This window comes from Pipistrellus hanaki, assembly GCF_964339955.1.
Source record: "Pipistrellus hanaki genome assembly, chromosome: 14".
In the NCBI taxonomy this organism is placed as follows: domain Eukaryota; kingdom Metazoa; phylum Chordata; class Mammalia; order Chiroptera; family Vespertilionidae; genus Pipistrellus; species Pipistrellus hanaki.
The window spans coordinates 34,659,826-34,684,066 of record NC_140516.1 but is presented as its reverse complement, the minus strand read 5'-3'; the positions used below and the strand labels follow the sequence as shown (position 1 = coordinate 34,684,066).

The window sequence follows — 24,241 nt, the reverse complement described above, 5'->3', positions numbered from 1 at the left end:
GGAAGAACTCGGCTGCTTGTCCGTGTTCACTGAGTAAATGCCAATGGATGGGTGACTCCAAAAAAGGGCCTTCCCAGCCTGTCCTCATCTGGTCAGAGGCAGGGCACATTCCTGAGCCCCCCTTCCTTCCTTTGGTGTAAAATCTTACGTACAAGCACAAAGTACTTACATACAAGTACCTTGGTGTAGCCGGCAGTGAAGTAGGAAGGTGAGTATTTAAATCACACATACATGTGCCTTAGAGCCACTGGGCTTTTCTGTTCCTGTTCACGGGTGGACTTGCCCGGGTAGCAGAACCTGCTGGCAAACTGCCTAGTCCTCCTGGGTTTCCTGCCACCCAAGGCTCCGCTGCACCTGGTCCTCTCTCTGCGTGTAAATTGCCGGGTAGGTTTTAGAGCTGTGATATTAGCAGATGCGAATTTGAAATGCTTTGTCACCATGCTGAGAATTCAAGTGTTTTTTCATTTCTGTTTTTAGAGCGTTAAACTCATGTTTTAGGTTTTTCTCCCTCATAATCTCATGTATATTCTTAGATATTTTTACAGAAGAAAACCTTATTTATTTTTTGCACCTTTCATTATTAAACAGATAGGAAGAAAGCCTACAATTATATGCTTCTTAAACTGCATGTCCTCCAGAAATGTAATATATTCAGCAAACTCCACCAACACCAAAGCTTCCTTTAAGAAGATTGGGAACCCACCCAAGAGTTCTAAATTTGCATATTTATGAAGGATTTTTGTAGCATACTTAAATGACAGGGGAGATTGTTGTATGGGACTTTTATTCTCTTTCCCATCTCTGTAGTCTTATACCCTGTTAGAATTTTTGAAGCCTTGAGTTCCAGATGTAGCCATAAATTTAAATAGTGAGAAGACCCACTATTCAGTACCTCACATTTAGTGAACTCTCATTGAATGAATTAATGAGTTCAGAAGCACCAAAGGGCAGGGATGGTGGACTTGCCTTAAATTAATGATTTATTTGTTAAAAAGGAGAAAACCATTTATTCCTCAACTTTGTATTCATATGTAAGATTTCAGACCTTAGTTTTAGAGACATTTGGACTTACTATTAATGTTATGAGAATTCAGTTTTAATTTTCTGCATTTTTTTAAGTAGAAGGAAGAGACAGTCATAACAAAATTTTACAAAGCAATTTAGAATAATAATATTGTCCTTGTGACTTACAAACTCACACCGTCACGAGTGCCTATGCAGGGAGCTTAGCTTCTAGAAAGCACAGCAGGACCAGGTGCAGTCGTTGTACCATCTATTTCTGCCTTGGCTTGCCCCCTTGTCCTGTCGGAAGGGCTTGGCTGGGTGGGGTTCTTTCTGTTTCAGGGAGGATATATGCCTGGATTTTGCATTTTCTCATCTCAATGTCAGGACTTCAAGGCTGCTAACATTTAGAAATTGTGGCCCTTTCCAACCCTGAAATTCTATGATGCTCTGAGTCCCTTGGTCCATGAAACCTTCACAGACACATTGCATTTCTTTTTCTTCTCTTTCTCACTCCCTCCCTCCCTCTTTTCTCTCTCTGTCTCCTTCTGTCTCTCCCTCACTTTCCTTCCAACCTGTTTTGCAGACAGCCAAGGGCACCGCTGTTCTGTCACCTGCTGAGTTCTGCGCACGTGTGGTGCTGAGTGGGGTCACTGCAAGTTTCGTGTTTTCTCTGCCCAAGGCAAAAAGCCTTCATTCCTGGCAGCGCCCTGCCTCCTCCAACATAATCTCAGTAAACTGTTGTTATAGTAAAACAGTGACTAATTAGAGCCTCTTATTAACCACGATTTCCACCCGCCTCCAACTCACCTCATTTTTGGAATTAGAACCAGACAAATGGGAAATAAACCAATTATGTCGGTACATGGCTGTTTATTGAGCTCTTACTGTGTGCTACCTGGGTAAATGCTCGGCCCATTATTGCTCACAGCAGGGAAGTTGGTGCTGTTTTAATCCCTGTTTCCCACATGGGGGTTCACAGCTGTAAGGTCACTTGCCTAAACAACTAGAACTCTTTGCTGATGGAGTTGGGTGTGAGAGATTTAATATTCTCTTAATATTCTCTCAGTATCATTATCCTATCCCCCCCTCTTTCTACAAAAACTTTAATTGAATACATAGTTCTTTTCTTCCTGTGTCTTATGTTGTGTTTCTGTGAATTGTGAAGACAGGGTCATTTTATGTGGAAAACTGTTTCCCTTTAACTATAGTTTGAAAATGATCTTAAACATCCCTGAATCTGTCATCTTTTATTCTATTTTAGTGGTTGCTATTGTAGTGTCTCTCGTTAGTAAGCTTCTTGAGTTCTGAGGGATTCTTGATACCTCCTCTTTTCTGATAATTTTATGTTGTCAGCCACCAAAGCAATTGGGCAGAAAAAAGAGTCGCTGTGGGCAAAAGTGGCAGCACGAGATTTCAGCAGTAAGCTCAGAAAATCAAATTCTCTCGGAGCAGCAATTTTTGCTACAAAGAAGTAAGACAGGACAAATGTAGAAATTGTCAGCTGTGGTTGTTGTAATCAAGGCCTGGGTGGAGCTTTTCACAGCCAGATGGGCAAAACAAGTTTGCTGGGGAGAGAAGGATGCATGTGGTTGAAATAAATTGGTTGGCAGGTGGGGGTTGGGGGGCGGGGACTCTGATAAAAATCACTAGGCATCAATGCCCTCTCTCTGGGTCTGGCCTCAGCTCACATGCTCTCCCTGCCCCGGTGCCCCACCTCTGTAGTTCATCCTGCATGCCTCAGTCAGATTTATCTTGAATCAGGAACCTTCTGAACTTACTTTGGGTTTTATGGCCTGACAGAGGCAAGCACCATGCCTTTGCCTGCGTTCAAAGCCATCTTGTGGCCTGTGCACACCATCTAGCCAATGTTAGGTCCATGTACTCTTTAATACAACTTTTTTCCACCAGTGAACTGGACTCGGGTCTCTTCTTTGTCATGTACCAAGCACTACCTGGAAATCACCTTGGCAACTGCAGTTGAACATCTTGTTAATAGCCAATGACATGGAAGACGGTAAGTTCTAGATGTAAATCAAGTGACACCTAGCTAGTAACGTCCATGAGAGTTAACTATTTGGAGCAAGAGTGGATGAATTTCTTTGTTTCTTAAGGGAAGTTGAGTTATAGAGGAGATTGTGCTTTTGAGGAAAGACAGGCCATGTAACTTCAGGAGAGAGAGGAAGTAGGTATAGTAAGCTCTTGAAAGGAGAGCCGGGGCTATAGTTGGAAAAATAACCATCTGCAGCTACTCAGGGAAGCCAGCTAAGGATGAAAGGTTTGAGCCTCAGACGCTATGGCTGCTGCTGATCATGCTGATAGCAGCTACGGCTTACTGAGCACTTTCTAACACTGTGATGGGCATTTGATGTGCTTGACCTGATTTAGGGCTCACCATAACAGTGGCATTTGGGTGTTGTTATTCCCATTTTATAGATGAGGAAACTGAGCTTGGCAGGGTTAACCAACCTCAGAGCATGCATCCAGTACATGACAGAGCAGCAGCTGTGAATTCCAAGGTAGATTTATTCTTGAGTTCTTGTAAAGGTATTTGTGGGTAAAGGGGTGTGGATGGGTGTCATTGCTTCCTAAAGGCTCTTAGAAAATGCTGTGTGAGAGCTTACTCAGTTTAATTTAACCTCCCCCAATGAACATTCTCTAATTGAAGTTAATATAAGATCTACAGGGGTCTTTCACCATCCAGAAAAAGGTGCTTTTGTCAGCACGTCCCCAGGTCTCTGCAGGTCGGTCCTGAAGTGTGGCATCCTCCTGGCTGGCTCACCCTGCAGCGGAGGGCGGTCTGCAGAGACTCTCCCATGCTGTCTTCAGTGATTCCTCCAGGTTTTGAGGCCGCTCGTCTTTTCTCCCCAATTGGAATCTAAGATTCTGAGGGCAGGCACCATGTCTTACATTAGTTGATAAATTGGATTATTTCATTACCGTAACTGGATAAAAATGTCCCCTAGAATCATTCATGTCTCTTTTAGGCCTGTCTATTCTCTGAACAACCTTCAGGCAGGAACTGTTCTGTGCCTCCTTGTGTGAGGGAGGCTCAGTGGAATGAACGCATGGTTGGGAGCCAGTGCTGGGGTCTGTATCTCAGTTTTCCTGCTGGCTCCTGCAGAACTCTGAGTCTTTTCAGAAATGAAGAGACGGTTAATCTGTTCTCTATAGCATGGGCACAGGGCCTTGCACAGAATCTGCACCATAGGAATGGTTTGGTTCATTGAGAACTGGCTCTAAAGAGGTAGCAACTCTGAAGTCTCTCTCTTTCTCTCTGTAAAACACACATAACATAACATTTAACATCTATCTCTCTTTTGAGCACACAGCTCAGTGGTATTAAGTACATTCGCATTGTTGTGCAACCACCACCACCATCCATCTCCTTAACTCTTCTCATCTTGCAAAACAGAAACTCTATATCCATTCAACAATAACTCCCCATTCTCCCCCTGCCCCCAGCTCCTGACAACCAATCTACTTTCTGGCTCTGAGTTTGACTCTATAGCTACCACATGTAAATGGAATCATATACTCTTAGCTTACTTCCCTGAGCATAATGTCCTCAAGGTTCATCCCAGATGCCGTTATTGAGTGTCCTTCATTGCCTGGCTTTGCATAGGAAGGCAGAGCCAGAGATGGATCTCTAGGTTCTTAGATGGCACTTCATTGGGTAAAGCCTAGGTTTTGTACAGGTAAATGCTGGTAATATCAAGCTCACAATAAGATACACAGTGGTTATATTCATCAGTCTGTTAAAGCAGTAAACAAAAATATTAGGACTAGGCCAGCACCTTCTTAGCTAGAATACTTTCCTTTTATAATACAACAATTTACAGTGTTTCATATATTTTTAAATCTAACATTAGAAACACCTTATTAACTTAGGTATTATTAATTCCCTTCATTAAAATAAACTCTGAGGCTGAGAAATTATGGGATTTCTCAATTTGCACAGCCCTGGTAAAAATAGAACTTTGTATCCTATATATAAAGATTTGGAGAAAGGGCTCAGGGCTCTGGCGGAGCTTGAATTCAAACCTAGTTCTTTTCAACCTATTTTGTTTGTTTGATTTTTCAAAGCCCCAAGCACATACTCCAACTATTCGCATGATATATTTTTCTCCGTCCATTTATTTTTCATTGTGTGTGTCATTATAGTTAAAGTGGGTTTCTTACCCATAACATACAGCTGGGTCTTGTTTTTTTATTTATATTGACAATGTCTTTTAATTGGTGCATTTAGACCTTCGGTGTTCAAAGTGATTCTTGATATAGTTGGATACACATAGAGCAAGTGTGTGTTTATGTATATATGTATAGGCATACATATAAAGTTTTATTTATTAGTATATACATATATCATAGATGCCATCCTTTTTTTAAAATATATTTTATTGACTTTTTACAGAGAGGAAGGGAGAGAGAGGGATAGAGAGTTAGAAACATCGATGAGAGAGAAACATCGATCAGCTGCTTCCTGCACACCCCCTATTGGGGATGCCTGATATATTAAAAAATTGCCTAAAATCGGTGCAAGATCCAATGACAAGAGAAGAGAACGGTGGCTAATGTGGTAGAGCTCACTGAGAGTGGAGCCCGGTTTTGTGTGTAGACAGCCAGGCATTGATGGCCTCTGCAGATTCCGCAGGGGCCTGGGCTCCAGGATTATTGGTTCTGGGCCTGTCTGTGTGTGTTCCACCCCAGTTATTAAATAGATGCCACCAAAAAGAGAGGCCTCCTTAGGAAAGATAATGTTTTCAGTGTCTCATGTTGGCTTTTGGCGAGGTTAATACACTTTCAGTAAAACTTCAAAACTTTTTAAAGAAAACAAACAATTCCTGAATAAGCCAGTATTATGAACTGAGGTATTTAAGTCCTTTTGCTGAATGGATCTTCTGTTCCCTCATTCCTGCGCACGGTATGGGCCTGCACTGCAGATGTCTGTATGATACATGATGTGGTAAAACATAGCCCTAGGAATTTTGTGGTTAAAAGTTGAACTGTGGTCTTTCTGCGCGAGTGGACACCTCGCCTGCCATATTAAACCTACCCTTCTTTCCTGATCTCAAGCTCTGACAGACCCCCTTTCAGATTTTTTTCCAGCCGCACACAGTAACATCTCAGTTTCCTTTACTTATACCGTAGCCTATGGCCCAGCAGTAGCTCTCCTGAGAATTCAGAATGCTTCCACTCATGCTTTCTCCACAGGTAGACATTGTGTGGTGGCCGCGTCAGAAGGAAGACATCACCTCTACCCAGGGCTTGCCTGTTATAGTTTGAGGCTATGTGTTTACAATTTAAACAGAGCTAAAATGCTTTGCTTGTATCTGATGTATTTGGGAATCTGCCCTGGTTTGAATTATCTAGATTGTCTAAGTGGGGGATTCCAATGTCCTGGATGCTGCAATTAGCTTTGTTTGGGCTCTGTAGACACAGCCATATTTGGGAAACACAAATGGGCCAGTTTTTGTATTCAAGACTTTCTGGGTTAACAATGCATGTTTAAGAAACTTGTGTGCCCAGAGTTGTACATATAAAGAGTTTGGGAAGGAGCTCAGGGTTCTGGAATGCCATGAAGCCGGGTGAGGAGCAGGGAATTGGCAGCCAGCGGGCCCAGGGAGCAATGGGGTCCTGTGTGTTGTCACCTGGCAGCCTCTGCTGACTATTTTAAGACAAAACCTTTTGGTGCAATTGCTTCTTTAGGAAATCTGGCTGAACATTCTAGTCATTTTATTGCCCCTGTCCTCATAAGACACTTCATGGGAGTAGTTTGCTTCATTAAACAAAAGCAATCACTGGCGATCCATGCTGGAATTCCACATTTGGGGCGTTTGCCATTAGTTCTGTGGGAGATTGCACCACGCGGGCCGCCATGTTCTAATGGACAAGACTATGGCATTTTTAACCTTGTCTCCTAGAATTCTTGCTCGAAAGTTCTAAAGATTACACAATTGGTGTAAAGATTACCAAATGCTAGGTGTGAAATTACCTTTTAATAAAAAGGAAATGTATTATAACTACCTTATAAAAGGGCCTGAGTTCAGGGATTATTGATTCTGGGCCTGTCTGTGTCTGTTCCAACAGTTTGGAAAATATGAATGAAATAAAGTTACCAATAATTCCATGTTACCATCTTATTACTAGAATTTGGGCATATTTCCTTTGAATATATGCATGTATGTTGTTTCTTACATAATTATAATCACAAATGTCATAGAGACCTACACACTGCAGGTTTTTTGGTTTTTTGTTTTTTAAAGATTTTAAAGATTTTTTAAAAAAGATTTCCCCCTAATCTTATGATAAGAAGTCTTTTCCCATGTTGCGTGGTCCATATGGCCATTATTTCTGCCCCTAATGCAGAAAGGGTCAGAGGAGCATAGCTCCTGATGCAGTGTGCTGCAAACAGCATACCGTGGCTGCTGCACGGGAACAGGCCAGCGGCTCTGCATCTGTCCACATTGAGTTTTAATGTTTTTAAGTTTGTGGACTAATTTAAGAAGCAGGAAAATGGTTAGTCATTATTTGAATCTTTTTGTTTGCTTGCTTTAATTAATCAGGTTAAGTGAACATTTTCTCATAGATCTGTTTGTTGCTTGCATTTTTTCTTCTGGGAATGATTTCTTCATGCCTTTTAAATTTTTTTCTTGGTAATAAATATGAGTACACTATACAATAAGGACATTAAACCTCTGTTAATATATAAATAATAAATGATTACAGGCTATCTCCTCAATTGTCTGAAGTGCAGATAATACTGCATTCATAAGACTTGAAGCTAATTTGGGCTCTTATTTGGTTGTTGGCAACTTTCTTTCTTTTAAATATGTTTTTATTGATTTTAGAGAGGAAGAATCGGTTGCCTTCCACACACTCCTCATGGATATCGAGCCTGCCATCCAGGCATATGCCCTGCCCAGGAATCGAACCATGACCTCCTGGTTCATAGGTTGACACTGAGCCGTACCAGCAGGGCATTGGCAATTTTCTTGGCAGAATCAACTTCGTATGCTGACTTAAAGGCTCCATTAGGTATAAAAGGTAAAAAAAAATACCTGCAGATTTATTGGTAGGTAACTTTCTAGCCCAGCGGTCACCAACTTTTTGGACCTCATGAACCACCAGTGGTCCACGGACCAATGGTTGGCGACCACTGTTTAGCCCTCTCCACATGGACCTGAGAGGAGAGTGTGATGGTTTTAGTGGGACTTGGGCATGGGATTTATGAATCCTGTGGTTGTAAATAGGTCTCATTAAAATGAGTTTCTTATCACTGTAAATTTTAATGGAGATTTAAAAACAAAACTAAATCAAAATAAAAACCTGTAATATTGTGGGGCAAATGGATCTGGCTACTTGGATTGGCCTTAAAGTTTGGGGAGATGAGAGAAGGGGCATTAGAGGAAATAACAAGGAGATCAAAGACTCAGAAATAGGAAACCTTGTCAGTGCTCAGTAGGAATAGCACATGTGGAACACCTGGAGTGTAGAGCTTATTGAGTGTATGGGGGAAATAAGACTGGGGAAGTAATTGGAACCTCATCTGACAGTGTTTTTTTGGTACATTACAAAGTTTGGACTTGATGTTTTAGACTAGTATTTCCCAAAGTGTGACATTTGAGGTGATTTGAGAAAGCATGTCATTGAACGTTTAAAAATGTTAGTGTTTATTCATTCCTTGATTCTATTTCCCATGCATAGTTCATTTCTTTTCTTTCTGTGCCCCTGTAACACTTAGGTCAGATTGCTAGCAGAAGGGATACCCATCGTGTTATGTTTCAGTGGAATATGTCTGTCTCCCTATCACTCTGATAGCCTCAAAGTCAACAGCTGTGTCTGATTCATGTTGAGTCCTCTAGGCCAGCACTGTCCTAGATGCTTAGTAGCTGCTAAAGAAATGCTGTTTGGCCTGGCTGGTGTGGCTCACGGCCCAGCCGTTATGGCTTAGGAGTTGAGCGTCGACACAGAAACCAAGAGGTTGCTGGTTTGATTCCCATTCAGGCCACATCCCTGGATTGCGGGCTCAATCCCCAGTAGGGGGCATGCAGGAGGCAGCTGATCAATGATGTTCCTCTCTCATCAGTGTTTCTGTCTTTGTCCCTCTCACTTCCTTTTTCTCTAATAAACCAATAAACACACACACACAACACACACACACACACACACACACATATATATATATATATAATTTTTTTTTTTTTAAGAAATGCTATTTGAATGGTATCATTGGATCTGTGATTTAGGTACATTATTTTCCCCTAGGAGTCTCACCACCTTTTTTCTTTTTGCCCTGTACTACCGAGCCAACCCCTCTGAGCTCATAGGGATCCAGTAGATGTTTTTTCCCCATTGAAATCTGACTCAGGACCTCTTCCACTGCTAAAGATAGAATTTGGGAATACTGGACTTTTAGGGTGATTCTGAGCCTTATTAGGCTATTTTAATGATCTAGAAATGAGGTGATGGACTAGAATGGTGAACATGCGGATGGGAAAACAGAGGTGGCTGGGATACATGAGTCATGAAGATGGAAGAGATGACAAGACTAGGCAACTTATCCACTTTAGACAGAGGGGGTGGCAAAGGAAAGAGGAGAAATTAGTGCACTCAGACACATGGGAGGGACAGATACCCTTTCCACCAGTATTAGTTGGGTGCTGACCCCGTGCTGGATGCGTTACTAGATGTTAGGATAGAAGCAAGCAACACTCTGTCCTGCCTGAGGGTGCTCACTATCTGGTAGGTTTTGTGTATGAGGCCTGACTGGAGCAGCAGAGACCAGGAGGGAAGGTGGGGAGAGATGGGTGATGGCCTTGGCTGGTCCTAGTAGTTTATCGTTAGAACTTTGCATTGTTTGGTGAGTTATGGGGCAATACCAAAAGGGAACATGGCACTGTCCACTAATCAGCTGTGGAGGGCTGATTCTTATCTGGAATTCAGATTCTGTTGCCAGGTGGCCAAAGGTGCCCCGAGGAAGTTAGAAGAGGGATAGGAAAGTAGTTTGATTGGAGGACTATAAAGCAAGACAAAGGGAAACTTTTTCTGAATCTCTTTTTGCACCTAAATACCAAGGGGAAGATTATTTTTCTGGCTTACAAACTTTTTTATAGCCACAGAACCCATTTATCCAAGGAAAACTCAGGAAGCATAAGTGAATGAAATCGGTAAAAGGACAACTGCCCTGGTTGAAGTGAAAGGTAGGGAGAGGGTGGGCGGGCCCCCGGCACTGTAGCCTGCGGAGGCTCATGGAACCTCCTTCTGAGATGAGTGGAAAACCTTGAAAATGGGCTGTGTAGCTTGCATGGATTCTCTGGTTCTAATATCCCAGATGAAATCCTCAGGAAGCAAGTGTGTCCTTGGAAAGGAATGACGACCACCAACTCAGGGCCCTCTGGCTCTTAAACTCCCGGAAGACCCCAGAGGCCCCTTCCTAGAGGCAGGTACTTGTGGTTCATGGTAAACCGGTCCACAGTGACACTCAGAAATCAGGACCCCAGAGCGTTTGTGGGAGGAGGAAGGAGTTAACTGTCCTCAGTTCGGTGGAAAGGTCAGCGAGGCCCTGATCAGTGCGGAATGCGTTGGGCTTGGCCGTGTGCATGCTGGAAACCTTTCTGAAGGCCATTTCAGATAATTGGTTAGAACGGAAACTGTGTTGGAAGGACTCCAGGAGGAAATGAGAGGACATGGGGGGTGGCCTTTCTGGTGTGTTTGCCTATAGCTCCCTCTCCAGAAGCATTGATCTCTTCACGGAAAGATTGTGCTTGTTGTGTTCTGAGCCCCCAGCTGTGCTATGGGATTCCAGACTGGAGTTAATGTCAGGGTCGAGTTTATCCTAACTTCCTCTCCATGCAAGGAAGTGTTCATAGCACAGTGTTTGATCCTTTCTGGCTTTCTGAGGAGCCTCTGCACCCTCTCCAATAACGTAGAGAGTGCACTTGGAGAGAAATGACATTAATAGAGATTGAGAAGAGGATGAGCTATGGAAAAACTGGAGAAGCATTGCTTTGCTGGTGGTTGAAAGCAGTAAGTTTAAAGCAGTAAGGCTCTGTGGGCTGTTCCTATGCTTTTCAAGCCTTTGGAAGTAGCTACAAATATATCAAGTCCCGGATTGCATTTCAAAGCTAGAGTTTAACCAGAGTTCGGTCAGGGAGCTAGCTTCCTTTTAAGCATCTGCAGTGGAGTTAAGGAGGGTCTGGTTATCTTGAAGATAAGACTCCAAAGTAGGTTCTGAAGGCTAAATAAAGACAAGAACAAAGTTCATGATAGAGCACCCACTGTATCCTTGCTCCTGAGGATGACATCTGGTCTCCACTCCTGTAACTTACAGTCCTTTGTTAGTGTGTGTGTTGGGGGAGGAGTCATGAAGATAAAATTCCGCAGTGCATAGGAGAAGCTGGAGCATGCTGTGTTGAGAGGTCAACCAAAGGCTCATTCTCTTCCACAAACTTTCACTGGACCTTGAACTCACTCTTAGAGGCAAACTCAATTCCTCCCTAGTCACATATCCCTGAACCACCCATATAAGGACTTACTTTCCTTCCCCAACAAAAACCCATATTTAGTTATTGGATCCTATTTCAGCTGGAAGCGGGAGTATAACTTTTGCTTTTCAGTAATTATTCATTCTGTGTCATCTCAGAATTATAGGGTCGTGGAGTGAGGGAGGGACCATACCGAACTGTTAATTATCCAGATGCGTTCTTAACAAGTCTGGCTACTTCACATCTTGTTCTTCTGGTGGAATGCTTATGTGGATGCTGCGATGCTTTGACCAAGTATGGTAGGTCCCATGGCCCAAGGAGTGGAGTGGTGACTGGACCCTCACTGGCCCACCCAAGCTGGGATATTGTGTAGGTTCCTGCAATCCACTAGGGAAAAGATGTCTGGTTTTGTCACTAGTTGGCACTTTTCATCTTTTTGGCTTTTACCCAAAGGTGCCCCTTGGAGGGGACACATGGGAGAAATTCCAAAGAGGCGCCATCATGTGTACAACCAAATCAGCTCTCTACAGCTTAGTTTTAAAACAAATATTAAGTGTCATGGATTTTTTATGTAAAATAAACTCTCACATTCTACATATGATTGCAATAGCTTGTACTATCTATAATAATAAAAGCATAATATGCTAATTAGATCAGACATCCTTAAGGACAAAGCCAGGGCTGTGAGGGCCGAGCCCCTTGCATGAATTTTGTGCATTGAGCCTCTAGTGTCTAAATAAACAGCAAGGACTGGATTGTGACTTTCTAAAAGCTCTTGGCGTTCTTCTGGTCAGGCTCAATTTGTGCAGCTTCCGGATGCAGCTTCGCTGACAAAACCATTTGCTGAGCCACATGGGATTCAGATCTGGCTGGTCTTACTGCAGAGGGATGAAGGTTTTTCTTGGTCAAGGTTTTTGGGTTGCAAACGATCAGAAACCACCTCTGGTCACCTCGCACTGAAAAGGGATTTACTGGCAAAATCTCAGATAGTTCTGAGTTTCTGGGAGACTGGGGAATGGCACTCAGAACAGGGCAGGAATTCAAGGAGGCTGAGTTGGCTGGAATCGGAGCCAGAATCAGGCTCTGGAATAGTCTGGATAGGGTGTCACTGCTGTTGCCACCCCTGTTGCCATCCTTGGCACAGCTGCCACTGCCATTCTTGTTGCAGTTTTTATTTTAAACGGCCACTGCGATTTTGTGTCACCTGCTGCAGATCCAATCAATCACCAAGGGACAATAGCAGAGCCTACTCCCCCAAAAGTCTTTGTGTGTACTCACCTATGCATCATCATTGACACCTACTGTCATACTAGTTCTTAAAATATCAAAACAGTGTCCTACCTACCAGCCTGGGCCCATTCTCTTCCAGCTTCTTACAACCAGCCACTGCATGGTTAGCACCTGGCACAGGGAGGGGCGCCCAAGACAACCTCAGCTGGCATCTCCTGTGGTGGTGGACATTGTGGCAAAGTGATGGGTAGTTTTTGGGTATTAGCCCTGACCATGTGTACTTAAGATTAGTTTGTAAGTAAGAGGGGCCGACACTTAGAAATTGCCAGAATCTAAATTAAAAATATAAAACAGCAAAAGGCTATCCACTCATTACGTGTGAGACGAGGTAGCCTTTGTGTTTGGTTCATAGAATGTTTCCATTCATCTCTCCCCTGCCTACGAATGCTGTTGTGCTATGTACTTATTTACAAAATTAAGATGAATTAAACTAAATTATACAGAGGGAATTGGTAAATGAATTATGGCATGTTAATACTATGAAATATGTTACAGCCACTAAAACTATGAATTTAATGACTGTAGAAGTCCAGGAAATGTTCATGAAATATTTAATTTAAAAGTTAGAACACAAAACTGCCCAGACATATGGTTACAAGTATGTAAGTGTTAGGTGAATAATAGATGAAGGTAGAAAGGACTGTAAAGGAATAGAAGTTCTTTCTGTTAAGATAGCTCTGTGATTGAATAATACCATTTCTTAAATAATGTTTTAAAAATAAATAAAACCTTAACATAAAACGTTGATTACCAAAATAATGTTTTACATGGGAACCACATTTTGGTCCTGGGAAGCACATTGATGTATCATCAAACCAGGGTTGGAAACCACTGGGGCATGCAGAACACAGGTTGTGTTCTTGACTGAGAGGACACATGTTTCCGCCGCTTAGAGAATGACCCGAGGGGGCTGTTGAAGGTCATGGGTTATCTCAGGTGTGTTGACAATGACAGAGGCAAAGTTCGTGCTGATTTGGGCTGCAGAGGACTTGGAGTGATTTCCTTGTTGACTTGCGCATTCTGCCGGGTCAATTCCAAGGACAGCAAGGCAGCCACCTAGAAAGGAAACAGGTGTCCATGTTGAAAAGGAAACTAAAGCTTGTCTCCTTGTACAGAGCCTCAGGCCATACCTTGACCTTCTTGCTACAGAATGTAGGGGCCTGGGAGTTGATTTCCTCTACATCATTGGTTATCACACCCTAAAGGGCAGAGGGACCAGCTGGGGATCTTTTCAAAATGCAGATTCTAACTCAGTTGGTGTAGATTCAGAGTTTTCTGCATTTTTTTAAAAATATATATATATTTTATTGATTTTTCACAGAGAGGAAGAGAGAGGGATAGAGAGTTAGAAACGTTGATGAGAGAGAATCATCGACCAGCTGCCTCTTGCACATCCCCTACTGGAGGTGTGCCTGCAACCAAGGTACATGCCCTTGACCGGAATCGAACGCAGGCCGACGCTATATCCACTGAGCCAAACCGGTGCCGGCAAGAGTTTTCTGCATTTTTAATAAGCTCCCAGCTGAAGCCAGTGCTGCTGTGTTCGGACCACACCTGCAGTAGCACGGTTCCACTTACCCTGAAGACGTGCTTTATAGATTGCCATGCATATATGTTCAGCGACGCCTGGCTATTGGGAATATATGTAAGACCTGTGCTTTGAGCACCACAAAACACTGCTGGAAGAAACTAAAGACTGCAGAAAGGGAGAGATTGTCTATTCTCATGAACCGGAAAATGCAACATGGTTTAAATTTCCCCCAGCTTAATCTATAGATTCAACATGATCATAATAAAAATTCCGCCAGGCTATTTGTTCTTGTTTTTGGTAAAATTTGAAAGATGATTCTACACTTTATATGAAAATGCAAAGGACCTAGAAAAGCCAAAACAATTTTGGGGAAAAAAAAAACAACGAAGTTAGAAGACTAATGCTACCTGATTTTAACACCTACTATAAAGCTATAGTATTATAAGTTATTGGATAACTAACTCAAGACACTGAGTTATTGGATAAAGACAGATCAGTGGGAAAGAATGAAGTCCAGAAATAGGCCCACATATTTGTGCCAAATGCTAAATTGTGTTATGCTGAGCAAGAGAAGCTGTACAGAAAATTACATGCACTATGATACCATTTACATGAAGTACTAAGAAAGAAGAAACTAGTGGCATTACTAGTGATGAGACCATACTAACTGAGAGGGTTGTTCATTTAGGTGTCAGGGGTGAGTGCAGTGCCTAAGAGCCTGGCTTTCAAGTCAGGCTGTCTGGGTTCCAGTAGCAACTCTCTGTTCACCTCTCTGCGCCTTGGTTTCCTCATGTGTATGAATTAACACAGTGTTAGTGCTTTCCTTATAGGGTCATTGTGAGAATCAAGTGAATTAATATAATTAAAGCATCTTGAACATTTCCCTGTGCTTTATAAGATTTATTATTGCTGCTACTCTTATTGTTATTATTATTAACCTCCAATAATATTGTGATTTCACCTTTCTCCTAAAACTTGGTTCTTTCCTCCACCCTCTCCATGACCCATGTGCACTCATGTAACTCTAGGGTTTTATTTGAATATTAGAGGCCCAATGCACAGCATTCATGCTCCGGGGGGAAGGGGAAGCGGTAGTGGAGAGTGAGGGGGTCCCTCAGCCCAGCCTGCGCCCTCTTGCCAGCCATGAGCCCAGCTTCTGGCTGAGTGCTCCTCCCTCTGTGGGAGTGCCCTGACACTAGGGGGCAGCTCCTGCATTTCAGTCTGCCCCCTGGTGGTCAGTGCACATCATAGTGACTGGTTGTTCTGCTGTTTGGTTGATTTGCATATTAGGGTTTTATTATATAGGATTAGAGCTGAGTGGATAGTATTGAAATCAAGTATAGCAACAAAACTGTGGCCAAGATAGCTGAGTGACATGCCCATGGTCATGTTAGTACGTAGCAGACCAGTAGCTTGGCCAAGTTGACTCCTGGTTCAGCTCTGTTTTATCAAGGATGCATGTGTTGTTTTTTCCTTTTCAATGCGAGCCACAGGGACTTATCTCAAACTTGCCATTTATCGGTTTCATTGTGTGATTTTGTTTTTCTGCAGAGCAGTGCCGAGCCCCATTTGCAGAAGATTTGTCCTGTCACCACCATGAGCTCTGGTAAGTCATTTAAAAACCCTTTTCTTCTGGACAAATCTACAAAACTGGGCAGTTTCCCCAGATTTCCTACTTACTCTGAAGGTTCCAGCTACATTTCATTTTTTATTTTTGAGACCTGGGTAAGTGCCAGAGCTTTGTCATAAATCGTCATCATCACTATCATCACAGGCATTGTTGAGGATTTATTCTCTACCACGTGACAGGAACTATGCTATACACTTTACATGCACATGTCCTCATCTTTGTAATAGCTTCCTTTCTCTCTATTTTTAACAACTTTATGGAGGTATAATTGGCATTCAGTAAACTGTGGATCTTTTAAGTATACAATTTGATAAATTTTGACATGTATGCACCTCAATGGCATTTCTTAGTCCCAGTGAGTGCAGCACAAATTAAACCAAAGGACTACAATTGCCCCTACAATTGCAAGCTAATCTAACCCTTCCTTCATCCAGGCTGACAGAGCGGTTTGCTCCCCTTTGCTATGCCTCTGGTAGTAAAAATCAAGACCTACACAAATGACCCTTTTTGAGTATATTGAATTTAGAGCTGGGGTGGAAAGCAGGGCTAGGGAAGATGGGGAATGGAACAAGCCCCTGCTCATTGTGCAGCCAGGAGTTTGAGGCAGAGAAGTTTCCATCTGGAGATTAAGGCCTATTAGCCTCGGTCACTGAACCCACCTCGGCCACTGAGCCCGCCTCGGCCACTGAGCCCACCTCAGCCACTGAGCCTGCCTAGATCCTCCCGTGACCTGCAGGCAGAGGGGATTAGGGGAATGACTAAGAGACTAGCTTATTCAGGGTATTCCAATCCTGCATTATTTCCAGCATGTTCCAGAAATCTGAGGATGAGAAACAAATCTTTCCACGTATTTACATACAGTGCTTTTAGCCAGGTCCTAAACTGGCTGACATGTGTGCTTAGGACAGAGGAGGGCTCTGGGTGGATTAGCTCAGGGCCACACCTTGGCTTCCTCGGGTACCACTCTGTGACCTTGGGCCTGTGATTGACCCTTCTCTGCATTCTCTTCCATGAAACAGACATCCTAAAAGTACCAGCTCACTGGGATTGCGTGAGGGTTAAGTGGGGGCATTGCTCCCTAAGTACTAGGTGGAGGCTCGGCTGGTCTGTCCATGGGTTTCCAGCTCGAATGTCCTCCTTGCGAGGGTGGACTTGCCCCTGATGCCTTCTGTGCTCTTGTGCGGAAGAGGCTGCACACCTTTTCCCTCCCAGGAGCTCAGGTGCTGCCAGCAGCTCCTGGTTTGTAACGCTTTTCTGCTTTTGTTGTCGTTTTTTTAAACGTTGGCTCTGCAGCCTAATGTTGTTTTGTTCTTCTAATGTCAAAATTAGCCCAAACTGGCGTTGCTACCTACTCCTGGCAAAATAAGGGTAGAGGAAGTAGGAAGGGAGGGCCGGGCCGGAGGGCGAGGGTGTGGAAGTGCCCGCGGGAGGTCTCCCTGCTTCTCCCTCTCCGGTGTGGTGCTAGAAGGAGGCTTTTCACAGCCAGCGTCCAAAAGGTCTGGACCCTCTGGCCTGATAACCCCACTCTTGGGAATTTCTGTCTTAATTCCAAGAAAACAAAAACCACCCACATGAAGGTGGGGTCTCTCTAAGTTCACGCTGTGTATTTACATGGTGGAATATTATGCCGTTATTAAAAATGGTTATTAGGAAGAAAGCTGTTCTGTGGGAAACATTTTTTTTAACCTGCTGGACAGAGCGGCATGAAAACAGCTTTTGCCTTCTCTCCTGGTCCAGACAACACATGATTCTCAGAATTCTCCCATGACGCCCAATGGGGCCCATCTCCAGGCCTGAGAGAGCCCACACATCCCCAGCACCTCCCACCGGGTAGGACTCAACACATGTTGGGGAGTCCTTATCACTAGCCTCATGCTGCTTTCTTTCTTCCAGAATATGACGTCGGCGCTTCTAAAGCCGTGGTGAACGGGCTGGCACCAGGCAGCAATGGGCAGGACAAAGGTAAGGCTTTTAAAGGGAGGTCCGGCTTGGTACTGGGAAGCATTTCTAGAAGGGGCAGGATACCGGGGCAGGACCACCTGCCCAGTGAGAATAGCCATGGTCCAACGGGCCCTTCACTGGACACCTGTTTCCCACACTGAGTTTCTGAGACCGTGAGCGTGATCTTGCATCTCAGGAGTCTGAGGCTGCTGCTCCCCACTGTGAGGTGACTTATTAAAAACTGTCCCTTGCTCACAGGGTGTTTCAAATAGCAGATCAAATACACAGACAGAGGTGTGCCTCCTGCCTCCTGCATATGGCATTTATCAGCCTGAACATTTCCTCACCGGCATTTCGCCTCCATAGCCCTGACCCTGAGGCAAGAGCCTTAGTTGCTGGAATAAATTATTTTCATGGCATTCATTTCATGCACATCCTCTCATATTTTCGGTTTTAAAAAACTTTAGGATGAAAGATTTAAGTGTGAAATGAGAGATGGATAAGACGACCTTTGAGGTCCCATTTGCCCTGTCATCTCTCATCCTGAATGTCTCGATGGGGCTGCCTGAGTACCAGGCAGCAGGGCCTCCCGTGGTACTTCTGCAGCGAGGGGAGGGTTGCATTGATAAGATACGACATCTCATGAGGTCCTTTGTCCTTATGGGTGTGTCTAGAAAACAGGCATTGCTTGATCTGCAGGATTTATTCCTGCTTCAAATTCTGGGTGCCAGTGATTTTTTCTGTGTCACCCACTAAATTTTAGGCTAGCAGAAAAGGAGGGCAGAAGTCCTATCATTGGGCCTTTAAGTAACTTTAGAGAGTTTGACAAGTTTGGCTTTCGTGATTTTAGGTCGGCTAAGCCAAGAGTTCAAGGCCAAATGCAGAGTCAGAAGGAAGAGCTGGAGAGGGAAGGCATAGAGAGCGGAGGGGCGGAGAGCGGGCCGTGGTTTGGGGCGGTTCCTCTGGCAAGAGAGGTGTCCTGCTGCGGGCCTGTTCTTGCCTCCCTGCTGGCCGCCCTCCTGCACTCAGGATGTGGGGCCGTGTTCTCGGGGGCCCTGGACCGTCGGGCGGGGTTGCTCCAGGGGAAGTTAAGGGTGTTGTCTGTGGAGTGGCTCCAGGGGAGGGTTTGTCCTCCCGTGAGGAGCTCCGAGAGGATGGGCTCTGATGCTTTTAAAACCTGTGGTACCAGCAACACCATCCCTGTGAATTCACTTAAGGAAGAGGCTCAGGGGTGTGGGGGGAGGCGGCAGATGGGGGTAATTTCTGTTCTCTCTTCAGTAAAAATCATCTTTGGTTGGGAGGAGGAGGCAGATGCAACCCACAGGTCATCCTGGTGGCCCAAGGAGGTCCCTGAACCCAGTGCAGGGACAGAGAGCTCTCACCTCAGCCTCTTCCCTTGAGAGCCCGGTGACTCTGAGCAGCTCTCTGAGCCTCTGGCTTCTTCCTCTGAAAATGATAACATAACAGAAGTCTCCCACCAGCCAATCTCCCCGCTGGTCTTACAGAGCAGTGAATAAACAGGATTGCTGCAAAAACATGTTTGTACCTTCACACTGGCAGCCCTTGCTACGCCCCATGAGTTATCCCGGCTCTTCAAGCTCAGCCGGGGTCAGATCCCGGGCTGCGCACTTGGGTGCTGCCCTTGTCTTGAACGTGCACTTGGACACTTGGCAACCTCCTGCCCGAGAAAGGGTGGGTTGAAGCAAGACCATCTGCTGTCCGACAGATGGGGGTTCTGATTTGCTTGTGGACAGAGGGCTATACTTGTCAGAGCAGGCTCAGGACCCCAGAAGGTACGATTCTGTGGAAGCCGTTGAGATGGCCGAAAGAACCAGGCAACTCACAGCCTGGTCCCTTTGCTTCCTCCCCTCACCTGGGGCCGGAGCCATAGCTCTCCTCGAAGCCCCTTCCCCCAACCCAGCACAGACACCCCAACATCCTTTCAGGGGCCCTTGGACCTTGATTCTCTCCCCTTCCTCTATTTGCCAGGCCATCTGCATCTCTAACTCTTGGCAAGTTCCTGGTGTGGCAGGAGGTACAGAGACACTGACCAACTGCACGCGGGCACCGGTAGGAGGGAGGGTTCTGCCGTCTTGGCACAGAGCTCCAAAGAGAGAAAGCAGGTTATTTCACATCCCTGCATCTACTGCTCTTTCTAGTGTTCCTTTCATGTGGGCGACTTCCTCCTATTGTCCCTGCCGAGTTCCTCAACTGCCTGAGTGTTTCCCAAATGTCCTTCCTGGAGGCACCATTCACCCTTTTGTGTTTGCAGCAACCACCAACCCCTCACGCGCACGCTCTATCTCTGCTGTTAAAATAATTCCCGTGAAGACAGTGAAAAGCTCTCCAGGCCTAGTACTCCCTCCAGGTACCTCTCCTTGGGCTGGTGTCTTCTTTTAATTGTGAGCAGATCATGCATGGTGTTTCTTCTTTCCTTCTAACAAAGATTGGAGGCTAAATCCCTGCATGCTTAGGAGCCATTCCTCCTCACTTCCTCGGTTAGTTTCCTTTGTGTGTGTGTGTGTGTGTGTGTGTGTGTGTGTGTGTGTTTCTGTGAGCCAGCCAGTCTGGAGACAAAGTGACAGCTACCTTGTGGCCCTTGCCCTCTTTAGGAGAAGGGTCACCCAGAAGGTAAGCATTTACTCTGTGCAGGTCTGAGGTACAGGGTCTTCTTAGGCTCTCCCTAGAGGGGTCCAGCTCCCAGTACTTCCTTAGAACTCCAGTCTCCCCGAGAATTCATGTGGCCGCACAGGGACCCTCTGAACTGGGCTGACCTCAGAAAAGAGGCTTCGCTTCTCTCTGCCTGCCACAGGCCTGGGGATGAGATGGATGCCGAGCCCACATCCTGTCCACTGCCCACCTTACACTTGACCTCATAATCCCAGGCTTGAGGATTTTAGGTCAGCGATCCCAGCTGGGCTGTGGAATTCAGTTCAGCTCAGCCGCACAGAGAAAAGTGTGAGCACGCGCGCCTGCCAGGGCTGTGCTCTGTGTGCGGCGCCTCCGGGGCCAGCTCTTCGGAGGGGGAGCAGCCGGCTCTTTTGAAGCCTGTTTTTGAAATGCTTCTCAGTGCGATTCTGAAGGATGACCCAGGCCTGTTAATAGGCCGTTGTCAGCTGCGGAGAGGTGGGGACCCAGTGACAGCTCAGCTGGGTGCCGCGCACACTGTTCAGGGGAGGGTTTAGCGTTCCTGGTCCTTGCCTTTGGTGTGAATTTTCTTCATTAAGTTGGAATGCGAGGCTCTCCCCCTAGTCTTTCTGCCCAGGCAGCAGATCCCGTCTCATCTTTTCAGGGTCCTGACTTGCTGGTGCAGGTTTCCTTTTCCTTTTCCCACTAGAGAGTGATTCTCTGCAGAAAACCCCTGAATTCCTGATGTGCCTAGAGCTTTTCTAAGACAGATCGTCTGGAAACTTGAGAAATCTTTATAAACTCTGCGCCTTACTAATTGGTCAGATGTCTGCTCACCAACCTAAACTTCATTTAATAAAAGAAAGAAACCCGCTTTTATTTTGAAATGTCTTCAGCTGATATTGTAACTCATACATGTACTCCATTTCCCCCTAACCTCATAATGGGTGGTAAACCTCTGAAAATGGCGTTCATTCCTCTCCACGACCCACAAATTAATGTTCATTGACCATAAGGCTGCGTGGCTGTGAGCAGGTTCATCTCATCCCCCAGCCGTAACACGTTGACTGCTGGCTGTTGCTTAATCCTTTAGGAGCTTTGCATTCAGTCCACTCTCTTGGGTCTTTCCTTTCCAGACATGGATCCTACAAAAGTCTGCACTGGGAAGGGAGCCGTGACTCTCCGGGCCTCATCCTCCTACAGGGACACCCCAAGCAGTAGCCCTGTGAGCCCTCAGGAAACCCCGCAATACGAAAGCAAACCAGGTGAGCCACCCCTGCGACTAGGGGCAGGTATTCAAGTCACGTGGGAAGGGCCATGGATTCAGCAGCTGCTTCCTGATTCTCCCAGGGGCCCCTGGGTCAGTCAGCTTTTTGTCCCACCAGGGACACATGGTGATCAATGCCCTGAACTGACGGTCCCCTTGGTTCTGGCAGAGGCACAGCAGCAGCCACCACTTTATTTTTGGTTTTGACTGGACAGGTGGGCAGACACCCTGTCTCAGGGCTGGGGGCTCTGCTGACTGCGCTGGTGAGGACGGAGAGGCTTGGGGATACAGGGAGGCAGTGGAGAGATGGGCTAACTGTTAGGTGTCTCTGAGGGCTTGGCTGTGCCTGGCCAGGCAGGGCTGGGGCTGAGAGGAAGCCCGAGGGCACTGAGAAGTGCAGGCAGCTGACTGACCTGGCTCCCAGGAGAGCAAAGGTGGGGCAGAGCTCAGGCTTGGCTGGAGAAGGTTGAGGGGGGGTAGGGAGGGGTGTGACCTGGCAGCTCAGGAAGCAGGACCCAAAGAGCAGGTCTCAGACCAGTGCAGACTAGGAGCTAAGGAGACAAAGAAGCCTGTCTGAAGCCCCACTCCCCATGCACCTTGCCACTCGGGAAGCCTGGGTGTCTAGGTTTAGACCTCGGACTTTGGGAGCTGGTAGATCTGTGTTCCGGCCCTTCACCACCTGTTGGGGGTGCGAGCTTGGGGGATATGGTTAGTCTCTCAATGCTGGCAATCTCACCTGCACTGCCTGCTGCATTCTTGTGAGGATGAAGGGCAGGAGGTGGTGGCATGGAATGGGCTGCATTTGTTGCAACAGTTGAGCCAGACATGGGCCCCTCATCCACTGCCTTGGTAGTGCTTTCATACCCTGGATAAGTCACACCTTTGAACACATGTGAAACCTGAGGGGCCTGGGCAGATGGTTTCCAAGCCATTCTAGTTTCAAATGCTCTGTAACCTTGGGAAGACGTGATTATTTTGGCCTCTTTAGAGAGAGCTTTCCGTAGCCCGAGGGTCCTGGGAGCTGGGAAGCGCTGACATTGAGGTTCCACAGGCACTGTCAGGATCGGGCAGGATGGCCCTCTCCACTCGGTGGGGCCATGGGCAGTCCTCACACTTGCGTTGCATCAGAATCACCTGGATAAAAACACAGGTTCCTGCGCCCACGTCAGAGCTTTAGAATTCCCGATTCCCACCCCAAGGGCTGGGATGCAGTCTCAGGTTCTGCATTTCTGACAGGTTCCCAGGTCATGCTGATGCTGCTGGTCCGAGGATCACATTTGAGAGCTACTGCTATAGGGGGTGGGAGTTTCTTGAAGGAAGGAAATAAAGGGAGAAAAGGAATTGCGGTGATGACTACTTCCTTGGGACCAGAGAGAAAAGGAAGGGGGCGTGAAAGCTCTTTGGCACAGTGGGGAGCAGTGTGTGATGATAGAAGGGAATTAGACAAGATGGGGATGGTCAGGGCCCAGCATCCTGGGAACTGCTTTCTTTCTGTCCCAGCCACCCGTAGCAGGTGCCGAGGCAAATGTCCGAGGGCGAGACCAGGCTGGAGTGTGACTGCTTTTCCCTTGACTAAGGGAAGTGTGAGTGGCCTCCAGCACTAAAACTCAAAAGGAGCTTCTTGGCCCTAGATTCCTGAACTTATGCCTGACTCTCACCCCACTGCTGTTTGTCATCCATTCTCATCTCCAGGAAAGGTGGGGCCAGAAAGTGAAGGCAAAATAATTTCTTCCTAAAACAAGTCTAATACAACCTCGTCAGGACTACTTGGGTATATCCAGCTCCCAAGCTGGAGGACGTTTGGGGAAGAGAGAAGCCCAACTGCTGGTTAAAGAGAAAAACCTTCCTCCCGCCCAATGGCCCAATAAAACAACCTGTCACCACCTGGCCCTTTCTCTGGTGGTGAATGAGAGGTGAAGAGAAGGAGGAGCCTTGAGCTCCCCCTGGTGGCTATAGCATGGCACTATCAATGCAAATGTTCTCTTAATTTATTGATTTTAGAGAAAGAAGGGTAGGGGAGTGAGGAGAGAGAGATCGATGTGTTCCACTTATTTATGCATTAATTAGTTGATTCTTATATATGTACCTTAATAGGGAATCAAACCCTCAACCTTGGTGTATCAGGATGACACTTGAACCAACTGAGCTACCCACCTGTCATGCTGTCAGTAGCTTTCACTACAGGACTGTGCAGTTATTTGAGTCACTTTAGAAAACTTTCTCTAGTCCCCAAATAATTCTATGTCTTATACATTTATAACAGCTATTTTGGGTGATAAAAGATCATGTTTTAAAATGCAAAAACTCTGAAGAATTAGGGGATAGCTATCAGTCATTCACACTTTACGGTAAATTAATCTTAGTAGATTATTTTCATCCTCGTAAATTGAGGTCACTGAGTCCAAATTATTCATTCAGCCATTCACTTAGCATCATCTCTGTCAGACACTAAGCGAGTCACTGGG

General features: G+C 45.6%; 1 protein-coding gene across 29 annotated transcripts in view; it reads left to right on the top strand.

Moving 5' to 3' along the window:
* SORBS1 (sorbin and SH3 domain containing 1) overlaps positions 1–24,241 on the top strand; it is a 210,874-nt gene that overhangs the window by 89,562 nt on the left and 97,071 nt on the right. For 18 of the 29 annotated variants that reach the window (XM_084903981.1, XM_084903977.1, XM_084904001.1 and 15 more), the window contains 4 exons: positions 15,862–15,916; positions 17,834–17,902; positions 20,154–20,249; positions 21,646–21,774. In XM_084903981.1, coding sequence (XP_084760107.1) covers positions 15,862–15,916; positions 17,834–17,902; positions 20,154–20,249; positions 21,646–21,774 — 349 coding nt within the window. The remainder of the gene's footprint in view (positions 1–15,861; positions 15,917–17,833; positions 17,903–20,153; positions 20,250–21,645; positions 21,775–24,241) is intronic. The other 11 variants (XM_084903988.1, XM_084903984.1, XM_084903994.1 and 8 more) reach the window with 1 other exon arrangement.